The 16,747-nt window shown below is 42.4% G+C and overlaps 1 protein-coding gene across 1 annotated transcript in view; it reads right to left on the bottom strand.

The window, feature by feature from the left end:
* The window catches only part of KIAA0825 (KIAA0825 ortholog), a 162,227-nt gene extending 146,390 nt beyond the window's left edge, over nt 1-15,837 (bottom strand). Inside the window, exons 1-2 of the mRNA XM_015427715.1 lie at nt 15,707-15,837; nt 1,298-1,466 (exon numbers count right to left, since the gene is read on the bottom strand). Coding sequence (XP_015283201.1) covers nt 1,298-1,466; nt 15,707-15,837 — 300 coding nt within the window. The remainder of the gene's footprint in view (nt 1-1,297; nt 1,467-15,706) is intronic.
* Between the last annotated feature and the right edge of the window lie 910 nt (nt 15,838-16,747).

Below are 16,747 nucleotides of genomic sequence, written 5' to 3'. Positions count from 1 at the left end.
GCCCTGCCTGCTCCGAGGAGGAGGAGGAGGCGGCGGCGAGGCCGGTCCTACGCCCGCCCGCCGGCTCCGAGGAGGAGGCGGCGGCGGCGCGGCCAGCTACAGAGCGTTCCCTGCGCATGTGCAGGGGACGCTCTGTCACTTTCGGGGGGATTTAAACATCCCCACGAATTTTTTTTTAACTTTTTTCTTTTTGTGCACATGTGGGGACTGCCCCACATGTGCACAAACCTCCCCCTGCCCCCCAAGTGCCCCCAAAGTGCAGATATAGATATCCGCACGGAGGGGGCAACTTGGGTATTAGTATAAGGATAGAATGGGGAAGAGAAAGTAAAGAGATTTAAAGTCTAAATAGTAGGCAGAGCTGACTGTAGAACTACTCTCCCTTTGAGGAAGGAACAGAAACTGAAAGAGATGGGTGATTCCCATGTCACAGGAAGAGGAAGAATTTCGTTCCTGCTTCCCTAAGTGGATGGTGGGAATCATCCATACAATGTCTGCCACCTCAGAGGGAGAATGTAACAACCACCAAAGGAAGAAAGGAATCTCTGAGTAGCTGAAATATTAATTCTGGTACTGGCTGAAGGTTGCTTGTAATGCAGGTTCCAGGAAAGAGGGATGAAATTGGAAGGCCAGGTAACTGAATGAGCAGATTGTTCAAAAGGATGGGTCAGTCAACCATGTCATAGTGCACGTGTATTTGGCCTTAGAAAAACTGTTATCTTTGATTGTTCACTGTTAACAGATAAGGATTCAGACTTATAGCATTCGGTGAATATTTTTAATTACATCCACACACCATAATCTTCTCTGGAAAGGTAGCTTGAGAGACAGCAATTCACTGAGGCCATCCAGTGACCTTCATAGTCAAATAGGGATTTCCACCCATCCTCCCAAGATTCTGTGGGCTAACCAGCTTCAACCATATTATCCATGTTTCCACAACCACCAACAGAAGTGTTTCTTTCCTCCTTTAGAAAAAAAAAATTCTTTGGGGAAATGTGTGGTCAGAGGAATTAAACTGTTCAAGACCTTAACTGCCAGAAAAATACCTTTCAAGAACTATTAGACTACCTTTAGCTGAGAGCTGTTACTAAGTGTAGCATTAGTTTTTGAATATTAGAATTCTTCTACAACAAAACACGGTACATACTACCAATATTAAAAACATATATTAGTTTGCTGTCAGCATTTACATCAACAAACTCTCAAACTACCCAGAGAATGATTTAAAAAAAAACAAGTCCAATACATTTGAAAAGATTTTTCAGTCATTCTGTAAAAATAGCATTATTTTTACCAGAGCTTGAAGAAACTTGACCAATTCTCCATGAGGTGTAGAACAAGGTTTAACTGAGCTGAAACTGCAGTTATTTAACCACTGAAGACAGTCAGTTGTATCCTGTAGCACTTCGTCTGAACAAGTTTCATTTATTTCTGATTGTAGCTCCTTAAGACACTGTTCCATGCTAAAGCAAAAACAAAACAACCACTTTCACTATGTAAAAATAAAACACTGGTTAGAATTCTACAGCAAGATAATTAACATGACATTATATAACAGTTTAATGTATTACTTTATTAACATAAATTAATATTAACATGTCTTAATACAGTTTCAGAGAGTAGCTGTGTTGGTCAGCCGTAGAACAGTTAGATTTGAGTCCAGTAGCAACTTAGAGATCAACAAGAGTTTCAGGGTGTAAGCTTTCGAAAGACAAAGCTCCTTTCAGACTACTGTGTCTGAAAAAGGGAGCTTTGAATCTTGAAAGCTTACAGCCTGAAACTCTTGCTGGTCTCTAAGGTGCTACTGGACTCAACTCTAAATGTCTTAGTACAGTGTGGCTTGATCACACTCTATATAGCCTTAAGTATGGCAGAAAGTGCCTGGTTATTTTTGTTTTCCTTATTTACATATTTTTAGACTGGAATATTCCCACATGTAAATATTGAGTCTCAAAAGGCTTCACCGCTTTGCTATTTCCCCTTTGGCTAGTTTCATGTTGTAGTAGCAAAACCAGAGTATCACAATATAAGAAGTCCCGATTGTTATGACTCTTTTGTTCAACAGGAACCTTACTGGACTGTGCCTTCTGTGCTGCTCTGTTGAGTTTTGCAGAGTTTAGGGATGCCACAAATTTCTCAGTGAACCTGTTCAGCAGATGAACTTAATCTTGTTCAACACTCAGAATCAGACCAAGAGGGATCTTAGTGATTCTGAGACCCTAAGCAAATGTAAAGAATGGAGCCCCAGAATTAGTGGGTGGAGAAGCTTCAGGGTGGTTTCTCCCAATCAGTTGTTTGAGCTTTTATTGTTTAGAAAATGTAAACATGCCGCATCTCTATGGATCTGATTAAAGCAACTCACAAAATAAAAATAAGACAATAATATCATAAACAACATAACTCTGATGCCACTGAGGCCCTCACATTTGAGAACCGAATTCTAAGTATGGGGTGTGCCCCCTTTTCTTGTACACATGTACACTTGAGTGTGAGCCTAGGATTGACAGGAGGAGTCTGAATTAAACTGATATCAAAAAGGCAGCACACTAAGGCAGAAAGGAATGTGGGGCAGCTCCTCTATCAGACCTGCAAATACCTACCCTAAGACGAATTCAGTTGAGGGTCATTTTCCCTAACAATTTCTGAGCCTCTTCCCAGATAATTTGATACTAACTAATGATGGAGATCTTCAAAACACTAAGTAATGGGCTGATTCCAGCAATTTCCTCCATATCTCAATGACTGGATTTCTGCCCTTCCCCAATCATGACAAGTACCCAGCCAAATTTAACTTCCAAACCTACCCAAAGGAACATGTCAGACACTCTCCATGCAAAAGGAGAAAACTGCTCTCCACAATAAAGACAAAGGGTTTACTTTCAGGATGGCTCATTTCCAAAAAATCATTTTTTTATTATTCCCACATTTCGATGTTGACCATCTTCTCCTTAGTCTCAGCAAGAGGAGAAAGAGTTACACTTCAGACCCACTTTTTGTAGCTGGTTTGGGACTCACTCATTACCCCATCCTCTTGATAGGCCTCCCGCCTTTCCGCTTCACAGTCCTGTACCTATGCCTCCTTCCCCTGCCTTGTCAGTTTCATTCTCCAACATTACTTCATTGCTGCTGAGGACAACACCCCTTCTCTCCAAGAGCAGACTTGCATGTCTTGTTTTCTCCCTTTTAGTTTTATTCCCCAGTAGGTAGGCAGGGTTTTTTTAGGAACGGGTTTTTGTGTGTGTGTGTGTGTGTGTGTGTGTGTGCATGTCATTTACCACATTGCTATTGCTTTTGTATTCCTTTCTGTAATTTTTATTAACGCTTTTTCTACATTGCATAATTTGTTTTTTGTTGGTTTATAAAATAAAAACCCTAAGAGCCTTTTTCTCGTCATTCTTCTGAGTGTTGATCTAAGTCTGGACCTCAGCATACACAGGATAAGATCCCAAGTATATTAAAAGTACCCAAAACACACGTTTGCTCTGTGCTAGCAAGGGAACATACAGCCTTGACACATGTAGACCTATTTGGGTAACAATTGCCAATGACCTCAGAGACCCCGGAGAGCTGCTGCCAATCTGAGTAGACAGGGCTGACCTGGATTGACCAAGGGTCTGATTCAGTCTGTTGTGTGGGTGTCTGGCCACTCTAAACTATGGCCATAAGGTAATGTTATTCTGCTCTCCACAGATCCCCCCCATCCGATTGATGCATTTTGCAATTGGTGAGCAGATGCACTGCAAATATTTGCCTGCAGATCAAATAGTTCCTGTTGGCTTAAGGAAATCAGTCATAAACTGCAGGGAAGAGACTTAAAACCCCTGAAGGCAGCTAGAATACCGGATTCGGTTCAAGGTGCTGGTTATGACTTTAAAGCCCTTTATGGCCAGGGACCTGCATACCTGAGGGACCGCCTTTCCCCATATGTTCCCCAGAGAGCACTGCAATCGGGGACCCGGAATCGGCTGGTCCGCCCAAACATCAAGGAGGCCAGACTTGCTTCAACGAGGGCTAGGGCTTTTTCGGTGGCGGCTCCACTCTGGTGGAATGAGCTCCCGGAGGAGATCAGGGCCCTGCGGGACCTGTTACAGCTCCGCAGGGCCTGAAAAATGGAGCTCTTCTGCCAGGCCACTGACATCTGATAGTCCTCGGGGTGCAAGTCCCACTTTCTGGGCCCCTAAGTATAACCTGACCCGAGTGCCTGGGACATCTGTAGCAGACCTGAGTGCCTGGGACATTTGTAGATCAAGAAACTTTGAGAACTAATGCTAGCACTTTATTATGTTGTATGTTTATGGTTTTAAATTCATGTTGGGGTTTTATCAGTTTTTGTATTTAATGAATTGTTTTATATTGTTGTAAGCCACACTGAGCCGGCTTTGCTGGGAGGGCGGGGTAAAAATCTAATAAAATAAATAAATAAATAAATAAAATGCTAACAGCAAAACAAACCAGGAGTGCAGTAGCACTGTAAAGTCTGGCAAAATGTATTCCTTGGCCAGTTTAGAGGTGAGGTGGGATGTGCAAAGGCACAACCTGGACCAGGTTTGGGCCAATAATTAATGATAATTGGTTCCCATTGTCTCTAGAGGATGCATGTATTAGGAGTACTTACTTGTCTAAGGGGATAGACAGAAAATCTCCTGGACAATGTATATGGTGAACATCAGAGAAGGCACACAAAATGGCAACAGTAAAACATTAAGAAAAGGGAGTGTGCTTCTCCATTACACAGGCTTATACTGATTGAGTACACCTGATACAAAAAACTATTCCTTTGAAAGCACATTAGGGATCCAATTCTAAATTCCTATACATGGCAGCAAACAGCACTGAATTCTCATGTTACTGATCCTACCGTAAATATATATTGCATTCGATGTCACATTTAATCTGCATGAAGACAGGATGTACACAAATCTAGCTTATTGCCTTGCTCCTTCTTCCTTTCCTCTTCCTTTGTCATATGTAGAATCCTGGTCAGAAATTAACTGCTGTTACCCACAATGCACAGATGCAAACATGCTGGTGAACCAGAATTAACTTTCCCCCATGAACCAGGATTCTGAACTGGAGTTTAATCTATCTTGTACTTGTATTTTTATCTCATGGTACCAGAAGAAGTTTATAACCAAGATTCTCCATGTGAGAAGGGAGGAATGAAGGAGGGAAAAGCAAAGTGTACATGCATGTCTGGAATACAAGGCTGGCAACAAGCCAGGCTTGTGCACATCTTGGCTGAATTCCAGTTAAAAAGTTCTGTCTGAATGCAGCCACAGAGATTAAGTCCGGAGTTTTAAAAACTCTTTGTGAAGTAGCTAGTTTACTTTCATTACTATAGAAAAAATGTAGAGATAACTTAAATCAACGGGACATTGTAAAGGAAGCATAATTAGGATCATGCTACAAATGTGGTAGAATATGCATGACAACTCTACTAAAGTACATGGGAATTCTCTGACCTCAGCATAATTAAGATTTTGCTATGGGCAGACTGAAGAGATTTAAATCTAGATCAACTAGTGATTTCATAGAAACACTGTCAAAGATTTGGCTTCTTGAATACCGAGCAATTACTTTTGCCACCTATAAACAAAAATGAAAATAATTTTGAATGCTGGCCTGTTGATAAAATTTCTTTTCTTTGTCTTTTTATCATTTCAGTAAGAGCTTTCACTTGGCTTTTCAGTAGCCCTTTTTGTCCTGTTTCCTGCCCATTACCTAAGGATATAATCTCATGGACACAATAAAAACTATTTGCTATAGAAATAAAGTTGAAATAAAATGACAGACTGGAACAATTAAATTATTAAACTAGTGAGGCTCTGTGAGAGAAGAAATGCCTCTATGTTCCCCTTCCCATATGCCCTGGCACCTATCCTGTCCTTACATATAATTGAGTTTTGGTCCCACAAAGTTCTATGCACTCCAAAATCAGTTGGCTCCGTGATGTGTCAATCACAAGGTGTCTCTATCCACTGGCTGTGTTGCCTGAGTTCTCTCCCACCCACTGCAGCCTAGGCCACTCTTCTCTGATTGGGCCAGCATTTCAAGGTCATTTGCATATGGAAGCTGATTGGACTTCACTCCATTCCGCACCTCAAACTCCCCCCCCCCCCACGAGACAGTTGGAACTGTCACTTGCATATGCGACCTGGTGTATTCTGAGGTAAAATATGTTCTCACTCACAACACATCACTTTCCCTTCAAAAGAAACAAACCCAATAACACAACCATGCCACACCACAAAAAAGACAAGGCCAGGGCACCTGCCCAGAGCCTCTTGCTAGAGTTCATTGTATTTATTTCCACAATGGGCCTTATTCCTAGTTAGATATATAGCCTGGTATATCCTGAGAAGTTATATCACTATCACAACACAACACAAACTGAGGCAGCTTTGAATGAAGCTAAGATAATGAGTTCAGGTTCTGGAGACATTGTACCAAGTGTGGATTTGTTGCAGGAAACTTCAATGCAGACTCAAGAGTCTGATAAGAAAAAGACTGCAAATCCATGGAGTCAGTGAAGTAGAATGTCAGTGAAAATATGATTTTGTTGTGGTTCTATACAGCATCTTGCAAGTTATTCTAAATGCCCTGCGAAAGTAGCTCAGTGTAACTATTGTGGCGGGATGGCTGAGACTGAGCCGATTGAAATTGAATCCGATGAAGACAGAGGTCCTGTGCCTGAATCGGAGCAGTTCCGGAGTGGGAATAACTGGTATGTGGGATTCCCCCTGATGAAGCCTGCATAGTGAAATGTGCAGAGACTTTTTATAATAACAAATCAATCAACTGTCACCTGGCTTTTTTTCCTTTTTGTTCTGTCAGCCCAAGATACAACATGTGCAGTAATGGTTGAGAAAAGAGATGTAAGAATTAGATGACTACCTGTCTGGACAAAGGACTATGTTATGTAATGGTGTATGGTAAATTTATTGCAGTTGTTGAAAGTTGTTTTGTACTTGTTTAAGTAAAATATGTATCTTGTAGTGATATGTAATATGTTAAGAGAGGAGAAAATGTGGTGTTTTTGTATGCTGCTTTAAGAGAACTTGTTCCTGGGGAAGGAGGCATATATAAAACAGGATGTAGGAGTAGAAGTAGTGTGCAGATGTAAGGAGGTGTGGTTATAAGCTGCTATATCTTGTTGGAGTTTCTTTAATAAATGCATCATTAAACTTGGGATGGAGGCTTTATTGAGTAAAACAGACCCAGTTTTGAAAAGGGACTAAGGAGGGACAAGGCAAATGATAGAGGTTATGGAACTTTTTCTACCCTTCCTGTAATGACTCAGGGACATATAATGAATTTGATGGGCAGTAGATTCAAGTCAAAGAAAATAAAGTGTTTACTCATATCGCATGTAATTAACACAGGTATAAACACAGGTCACAATAAATACAGATAAAAGGACAATTTAAAATGAATGAATACATAAAAGATATGGGGATATATGTGTAAAAGACATACTCATATATGTGTAAAAAACCCACTCATTTCATTAATTTATTCCCCAGCAACTGACGTTTCCTTCATACCACTTTTTGAGTGCTATCACACAGAATTTTGCTACTGCATACAGGGCTGACTCGAGGTGTTTCTGTGCCCTAGGTGAGGCGCAGATGCCAACCTCCCGGTGGGGCCTGGAGACCCTTTTGCTGCCGCCTCCTCCTCCCCCCGCTGGCTGCTGCCATGCCGCCTCTGCCTCCTCCCCCCTGAGGGGGGAGGGCAGGCGAGCTGCGGCACCGCCTCCTTCACCCCGGCCGGGCGCAGAAAGAGAGAGAGAGACAGAGCGCGAGAGGGGCGGGCAGAGACCCTCGATCCCCGCCTCGGCTGCGCCTTTCTTCTCTCTCACTGAGAGGGGGGGCTCAGCTGTCGTGGGGCCCTGCTCCCCGGCTCCTTCCCATGGCGGCACCCGGCCGCTCGCTCACCTGAGCCGCAGGGCGCCAGCAGCAATCCGATGACGAGGAGATGGGGCGGGAGGAGGAGGGCGGTGGCGGCGCCTCTGGCTGTCAGAGGGGTGGCGGCGGCGGCGTGTGCTCAGCCCAGCCCAGCCCGGCTCCATGCAGGATGGCTATAGAAGGTGGGGGCGCCGCTGCCGAGGCAGCGAGCCGGGCAGGCCAGGCGGATGGGATGGACTTGACGTCAGGCAGGCGGGGCCGGGCGGTGGCCGCTGACTCAGGCGCGGCCGGCTGGGCTCCGCTTCCTCCGGGGACGGACCTCGCCGGGGCAGGCTCGGCTGGCTGGCAGGCTTGGGCAGAGGCGATCGCCCAGTTAGGGCGGCGGGGGGGCTTTTGGCGGGGTGGGTGGGGTGCAGTTTGGCACCCCTGAGGGCCGGCGCGCCCTAGGCGAGCACCTAGTTCGCCTAGCGGGTGAGCCGGCCCTGACTGCATATGATATAGTTCTCTGACTATCACCTAATAGTTATACCCAAAGGGTTTGAGGACTAAAATCTATATAATACTGTAATTGTTTAAATCTGCAGAATAATGGAATAATTAATTGTAGCCTTTCTTCTTGATATAATCTGCAGTGCAAAAGTACATGTGTGATAGATTCAACCACTTTATTTGAACAGGGACAGCAATGCTATTGCAAGGGCAGGTGGGAGAATCTTCCATATAAAACTGCAGAGGGAAATGCATCAAACCATGCTCTAGAGAAGGCCCATCTGCATCTTTCGTTTGTAATATCCGAAAGATATGGGGATATAGTGTAGCTCAATCCTTTTCTTAAGCTTTTATAATTTAAACCAAGTATTGCTTCGTCATTTTGGGACCGTATATCAATTAATCTTTGGGCGATTAAGACTTTTGCTTGAGTCCCATATCAAACAGGCCTACTGGGTCCAAGCAAATCATCTTAATTTTATCAGCTATCTTTGAGCACCATGTAAGATAAGGGTCAGGAGCTAACAACAGGAGAATTAAGCCCTTTGGTTCAAAATGAATATTTATCCAGTAATAGATGACATGTTCCCAGATTTTTAATTCGACTCTGGGCAAACCAGCTTCCTGCCCAAGAATGACATTAGGAGTACATCTGGGTGCATTAAATAGAGTTCTAAGAAATTTTGATTGGACTGTTTCTAGTATCTTAACATTAGCAGTTAGTCCCATTTGTGATCCATATAAGAGTTGAGCTAATGATTTTGTTTGAAATAGTTTCAGGGCTGCAGGAATAAAGCCCGCACCTTCTCTTCCAAAGAATCTAAGGATGGCATTTGCACTCTTTTCTGAGGTGTTTGCTGATACAATTGTATGGGCTTTGAAGTTAGCACTGAATGTAAAGATGACTCCCAGATATTGAATTTTTTTAACTTGGTCTATAGTGTTCCCATTAATTTCCCAGTTAGTTTTTTTAAAGTGTACTAAAATGTATGATTTTAGAGTTTGAGTAGCTAATTGTCAAAAGCTCTGTATCACATTGATCACTAAAAAATTTTATGGCACGCTTTAGACCAATTTTTGTTTGTGACAGGAGAACTGCATCATCCACATACATGAGAATTGGTACCTGTCAGCTATGCTGCCATGATGTTTATGGGCAGGAGTGCATTTGCTTGACCTGTGTACCAACTGCTGCTGCATTCCTTCGTTCCTTATTATTTCTGACCTTGTAGGCTGCCTGTGTAGTGTCTTCCCATCAATTACCCGTGGGACTAGTTTCGATTCCCAGCTTCGGCTTTAACGGCCTGGGGCCCCATTCTCCCGCACACGGGAGTCAGGTCGATTGGCCTAGGGATGGGGGGGTGCATACGAATACCCTATATCCCATTATGCTTGTAGGAAGGTAGCCATTCCTAACAGTGACGATGTTACTGCCTCTATAGCTCTGGCAATAAAGTATAACCTTATGATAAGCGTGTACTTAATTGTTTGGCTGTGGAACCTTACAGTACCTTTCTTCCAGCAAGGCTCGGGGCATGGACATCTATCTTGTGTGCACCTTGAATCAATGTGTTTACATAGATAAAAATAGAAGGGTTATAATAAGCAGCCTTGTCTAACACACTTCTGAACCAGGATTTTCTTAGATAGCTTACTGCCTTGAGTGTACCTTATCTGAAGTTCATTGCTCTCATGAATCTTAATCATCAGGTATAACAATCTTCTATCAATAGATGCTTCTCCAAATTTTGCCCATAGTCTTCCTTGAGAAATAGTATCAAAAGCAGCCCTGAGATCTATGAATGCTGCATATAAATTTTTCTTGGGGGACACTGCATGTTTGTGGATGAGATATTCCAATACTAAGCAATGATCCATGGTTGAACGACCTTGGGGAAAACCTGCCTGTTCAATTTCTAACAGGTTTTCTTGATCTAGCCATTTGCATCGTTTCAAACATAGATGCTTAGTGTATAATTTACAGATGACATTCAAGAGGCTAATTGGCCTATAATTGTTTGGGTCATTTTTATTCCCTTTCTTGTATATAGGGACTATGATAGCTAGGCTCCAATCCTTCGGTATCTGGGCTGATTGATCTATATATGTAAATAAGTTAGCTAATATTGGAGCCCACAAGTCTATATGTGTTTTAAGTAGTTCTATTATGATGAAGTAAAACCAGAGCTCAAATAGAAACAAAACAAAAACAGCAATTGAAAACACTGGGTAGGAAAAAAAGGATCACAAAGGGAACACCAAACAAAATTTAAAAGTCTTCACCTACTGGTGAAAGATCGAAACAGAAGAAGACAGATGAATCTCTTTGGGGACAAAGTTTCAGAGTACTGGTGACACTACCAAGACAGCCCCTCCTGGGGTGCCACTATCTCAGGAGGCTGGAGCACCCAAAGCAGGGCCTTCAAAAATGACCACAGTGATTAAGTAGGTTCATAAGGGAGTAGGTTGTCCTTCAGGTATGTTGGTCCCAAACCAGATTGGGCATTAAAGTCCAGCACCAGAACCTTGAACTCTGCCCAGAAACAAATAGGGAGCCAGTATAAATAGGCCAAGACTGCACTGATATGATTCCTTCAACCCACTCCAGTCAATATCCAGGCTGCAGAATTCTGCACTAACTGGTTTTTTTGAAGACTTCTCAAAAGCAGTCCAACACAGAACACAATACAATAATCTAATCTAGATGCAAGCAGGGTATGCACCACAATGGTCAGATTTTTTTTCTGCCTAGGAAAAGCCACAGCTGCCTAACCGGTTGAAGATGGTAAAAGGCACTCCTGGCCACAGCTTATTCAGCAGCAGTCCTAAGTCCAAGAGCACCTCCAGATGACAGACCTGTTCCTTCAAGGGGATTGCAACTCCATCCAAAATCGGTGGAACCTGTGGTCACCAGTAGCACTCCATTTGGCCAGGATTAAGATTTTATTAGCCCACATCCATTCCAAAACTGCCTTCAGGTACTGTTCAGGGTTTCTATAGTCTCCCTAGGATCAGCCATAAACACAAGATGTAGCTGAGTGTCATCCACATATTGGTGACAACCCAGCCCAAATATCTGGATGACCTCATCCAATGGTTTCATGTAGATATTAATGCGCCTAAGAGACAAGATGGAACCTTGCAGGACTGCCAAAGGTCAAGGGGCTGAGCAGCAGTCTTCAGTATCACCTTCTGAAACTCAGCCTCCAGGTAGGAACAGAAACACCACAGAACGGCACCTCCCAAACCCAGCCTGAAGGACACCATGCCTGACAGTATCAAATGCTGTGAAGAGGCCCAGGAAATCAACAGAGTTGCACTCCCTCTGTCCATCTCCTGGCAGAGGTCATTCACCAGGGAGACCAAGACTGTTTCAGTCCCACAACCAGGCCTAAAACAAGAGGAGGAGAAAGAGAAGAGTTGGTCAACAGACCCACCCTTCACTTGGAGTCTCAGAGTGGCTTACAATCTTCTTCCCTTCCTCTCCCCACAGCAGACACCCTGTGAGGTAGGTGGGGCTGAGAGAGCTCTGGGAGAACTGCTCTTGAGAGAACAGCTCTGAGAGACCTACTGAGCCAAGGTCACCCAGCTGGCTGCATGTGGAGGAGTGGGGAATCAAACCTGATTATCCAGATTAGAGTCTGCCACTCTTAACCACTACACCAAACTGGAAAGGATCTAAACAGCTTGCCTCATCCTGGAATGCTTGAAATTGTTCAGCCACTATCCGTTCAAATACTTTGCTCAAATATATACTTGAGAAAGTTAGCTCACTTCCTTGTATGATCTGCTTTGCATGGGATTTGAGTTGTTACCATGTGTGTGTCCAGTGAACTTCAGAACAGAAACTCAGTTTCAGTTACTCTTTAAAATGCTCCCTTTCTCCTAGCCTTTCTTGGCTATGCTCTGAGACTTCATTCTGCACCCCCCCTGCCTTTTCTCTTTCCATTCCTCACCACAAACCCAGTTCTTTCCTCACCTATCTGAAACAGCTCTTCTTCATAATCCCTTCTCCTGTTTTTTTTTTCTTCTGGGGACACCATACTCACATCCACAGGTAGGTTCTGTTTGGACTGGCCATGGGTGGGCACATCTGGCTTAATATAACTGCTTCCACTAGGAATATGTGTGCTTGATTTTACTGCACCGTATTTTAAATCTGCCTTCCCTTCTTGCTTTTTTGTCTATTATTGTACTCAGTATAGATTAAGTTCAGTTCATACACACATTTTCCTCAAATACTAGTCCATCCATACACAGACTTAGTATCCCAAGATAAATGATGTAGGGTGTACACAGAAGGACACCTGCACTTATAACCACAGACCTGAGTATCAGCTGGGTAGTGAGAAGAAGAGAAGAGATTTTAGCCTACTTAAGTTATGCCCTTTTGTGGTTACTCTGTATATGGCAGAGTTTTACTCTGTACTACATGTGGCAGAGCTTTAGACTGTAGTACATTAAGCTGATGCTGGATTCTGCCAGAGAATGATGTATATGCCCTTTAGCAACTTGGTGGGGTCTCATATTGTAGCTAGGATTTCTAAGCAGGAACCTACCCTTGATAAGATGAAAACCACTAAATTACACTAATCTGAACTGGCTATGACCCCTACACTAAAAAAAAGACATCTTGGAATAGGTAACTGTATATTCTTGTTGTAACAGGCTTCAAAATGGCCACATATGGACCATGGCATGTGCATTAGGCCTGACCCACACAACAATTTATGCTCCCTGAAAAGAGGTCAAGGGGCACCTTGAAGCAGGGGACAAATATAGGAGAGAAGAATCAGGACCACTACCACCCCCCACACACATACAAAGCATCTTCTCATCTTCAGGGCTGTTTAGATTCTAGCCTAATACAACGCATGTTCTTATCAACTGTAAAAATGATTATTTTTGGTATCTATAATAAAAATTACTGATTCTGGTAAAGATTCAGTGTTTTATAACTTCATTATGAGGATGGTTTGAGAGGATGACTAGACATTCTATAGTATGTGAAAGCATCTTTAAATTGAACCATATGTGGGTGGCCTATAAAACACACTATATAAAAAGATCTTTTCAAGAAAACGTTAAGCATGAATGAGTTTGAAATGGTGCCCTTGAAACAAATATCTTCACTGTTATCAAAGAGCCTTTTCATGAATGCAAGGTCTTCTATGGAAGCAATATCTTATGGTCCATGCTCAATTTCCTGATGGAATAGCTCCTTCTGCAAACACTAGTTCTAAACATGATAAGTGAGGTGTATCTTCATAATCTGTGTAAGCTTCTCTTAGGAGTCTGAAACCTGATGCGCTGCCCACATACTTTGGCTCCAGCAACATTTTGTCAAAGGCTTCTATTGTAATACCCGATGTGTCTCTCGTAATCAAATTTAATAGCTTTGTGAACTAGAATGGCTTACCTGCTAGTCCACCCACCTCTGGTCCTATTAGAGACTGGTTTTTAGGCTACCCTAGGTGATAAACTAGTGACTATGAACCACTATAAGAAATCACTGGACAAGGTATTTTAGCAATCTGTCCTAACACTAATAAAAGGATTAGGAAAGTGATTTTCATGAGACCTTCACAGTAAAATAAATACTTTCTGACTAAAACGTTTTGAATGTATTGAATTTAAACTTTACAACAAAAAATAATAGCTCTTTGCTCATTAGGGGCAATTTTAAAATTTTACTGCACAAAAGGGAGCTTTCTGATAGACCCAGCCCTGTAGCTTTTCCAGAGCAAGACAATCGCCCAGCTTCTTTATGGTGTCAAGGTATGGGGCTGGAATGATTCCATCATTGTCAGCCTGGAGAGAATTCAAAACCTTTTCATGAAAAGGCTGCTAACAGTACCAACAAACAACCCAGTAGCATTGTTAAGAGCTGAATTGGGCCTTCCCTCTCTACGGGCGCGTGCTCATAAAGCTTTTTATAACTATTGGTACAAATTGAAGAGAGCACCTATAGATCACCTTTCAAGCAGCTGCTTCCTAGCCTCCCTAAAAGACCCTAAATGGGTTTCAAAATACAACAGTATATTGCAAATATATAACCTTCCGGATGTAATCCATGGGCCACTTCAGACCGATTTTTACGGAAGGAAGTAAATATACATTCAGGACACTGCACAAGATAGGAGAGTCATCCAAGAAAATAAATCCTCACCCTGGTACAAATTGATCAAATCAGATCATCAAAGGGCCCAATACGTAACAAAGATCTCATTCAGCAAACTATGTTCCGTAACTTCAATCCGCTTCCAATCAATGCAATCAGCAATGCTTGAAGGCCGTTATACCAACACACCTGCTGCCCAGGGTCTCTGCCCATGTGGAGATCCAGTGCCAGAAGATCTGTGCCATTCCTGTTATTCTGTTCACTCTACCAATCCCCTAGGAAGACATTAATAGACCCAATCTCGGCCTCCTTAGGTACTAGAACAGAAACTGAAAAAAATTCTAGTTCTACTAGCAGATGTAGAGGCTGAGATTTCATACAAGGTGTCCCTCTTTGCCCTCACTGCAGAGAAAATTCGGAAGAAAATGGTAGCAGTACCATAGCTTGATTACCAACCGAAGTCTGGATGGGAGAGATAGAATTATAATGTTTTATTGTGTCCTAACTTAGTTTTTAATTCTTCTGGTTTTAGAAGATTATATAGATATCATTGTTATATTGTTCTGTCATTGTAACAGCCTATGGCTAAAGGCAATAAAATGAAACCTGAACCTGAATTTAAACTTTGTTCATTACAGATCAGAGTAAATCAGTCACATGCAATCCTAGGCAGAGTTAGTCCATTCTAAGCAAACTTAATGAAGACAGATTCAGATGGGTAGCCGTGTTGGTCTAAAACAACAGAACAAAGTCTGAGTCCAGTGGCACCTTTAAGAATAACAAAATTTAATTCTGGGTATAAGCTTTCATGTGCATGCACACTTTAGATATATTGAAACAGACATCACCAGCCATTACATATAGGCAGAGAGAGGAAGCATACTAGAAGAGCCTCCTGTACCTTCAGCAGTTGATAAATCAGCAGGTAGCGGTTTCCTGTTACTGGATATTCAAGGCACAAAAAAATTCAGCTGCAAAATTTTGACTGTCTGAAGGAACAAAAGTCCCCATCAGAAAAAAGTCAGCATGCTTCATTTGTTCCCTGACAGAAGGAGACTAGCACCAGAAACAGAGCAGTAACCAACATTATTGAAGCAGAGAAAGATAAATGTTTGTTTAATAAAAACCTCTGCAGTACCTCCATGTATGTATATATACAGACAGCATACAAATAAAAATACCTTACCTAGAAGCATTTTTCTTTATTTTCTCATCAATGTCTCCAAGTATCTGATGAAATTCCAGATCTCCAGGAAGTATGTTTAATAAGCAATCCAAGTTGGAAGATTCAAGAGTGTATTCACCTCCCCACTCCATTTCTAGATTCTGCATTAGATTAAAAAAAACAAAAATAGCTGCATTACTAGCAGTTATGATGTCTATTATGTTCTTATGTTCTCACATACTGTATATAAATCCATTCTGCAGTCACTTCACTTGGCTGTCCATCCATTACTAGGTTCGATTCCAAGCACTGGCCTTCAACCCTCATATCTACAGGATTGCCTCTCCTTCAGTGCTCCATCATGACAGCTTCACATCTGAGCAGGCGCCACCCTAAGATCTGCCTGTATGTAGTCCTGTCTCTGGTCCCCATTCACTTCACATGTGCGGACAGGGGCACACTGAGCTAGAGTCTGGACTTGAGGAAAGGATCTTATCTGGTGGACTGGACAGTACTAGAGGAGACATTCTTTCAAGTACCCCCAGCTCCAAGTTGTTTCGGGCTTAAAGGTAAGAACTAGCACTTTAATTTGTGTCAAGAAACAAACAGATTGCCTGCGCAGGTCTTGGAGTATGTGGTAATGTGAACATTGTGCTCATCCCTGAGAAGAGCATGGCCTCTAGATCTATAGCCAATTGAAGTCACTGGGCAGCTTTCTAAGGCAGTCCCATATAAATCACATGACAGTAATCTAATTGGAATGTGATCAGAGCACAGATTACTATATCACACTGTTCAAGGATCACCAGTAGAAACAAAACTGATAAAAGGCGTTATGTACCACAGAGAAGTCCTAATCCTCCAACAGCAAGCCAGGATCCAGCAGCACCCCAAATAAAGCTGCTTGTTCAGGGGGAACGCAACCCCCCTACAGGACAGACCTACTCCTCAGTCCTCAAACAGCATTGTCATTTGCCAACAGTACCTTACTCTTGTCTGAACATTAAAACAGTGTTCAAAATACAAATATATAATATTTAAAGCAATTAAAAAATTAAACAC

Source organism: Gekko japonicus, unplaced genomic scaffold, assembly GCF_001447785.1.
Source record: "Gekko japonicus isolate JY-2015 unplaced genomic scaffold, Gekko_japonicus_V1.1 scaffold363, whole genome shotgun sequence".
In the NCBI taxonomy this organism is placed as follows: domain Eukaryota; kingdom Metazoa; phylum Chordata; class Lepidosauria; order Squamata; family Gekkonidae; genus Gekko; species Gekko japonicus.
The sequence above is the reverse complement of the archived record's forward strand: the minus strand, read 5'-3'. Positions and strand labels throughout refer to the sequence as shown.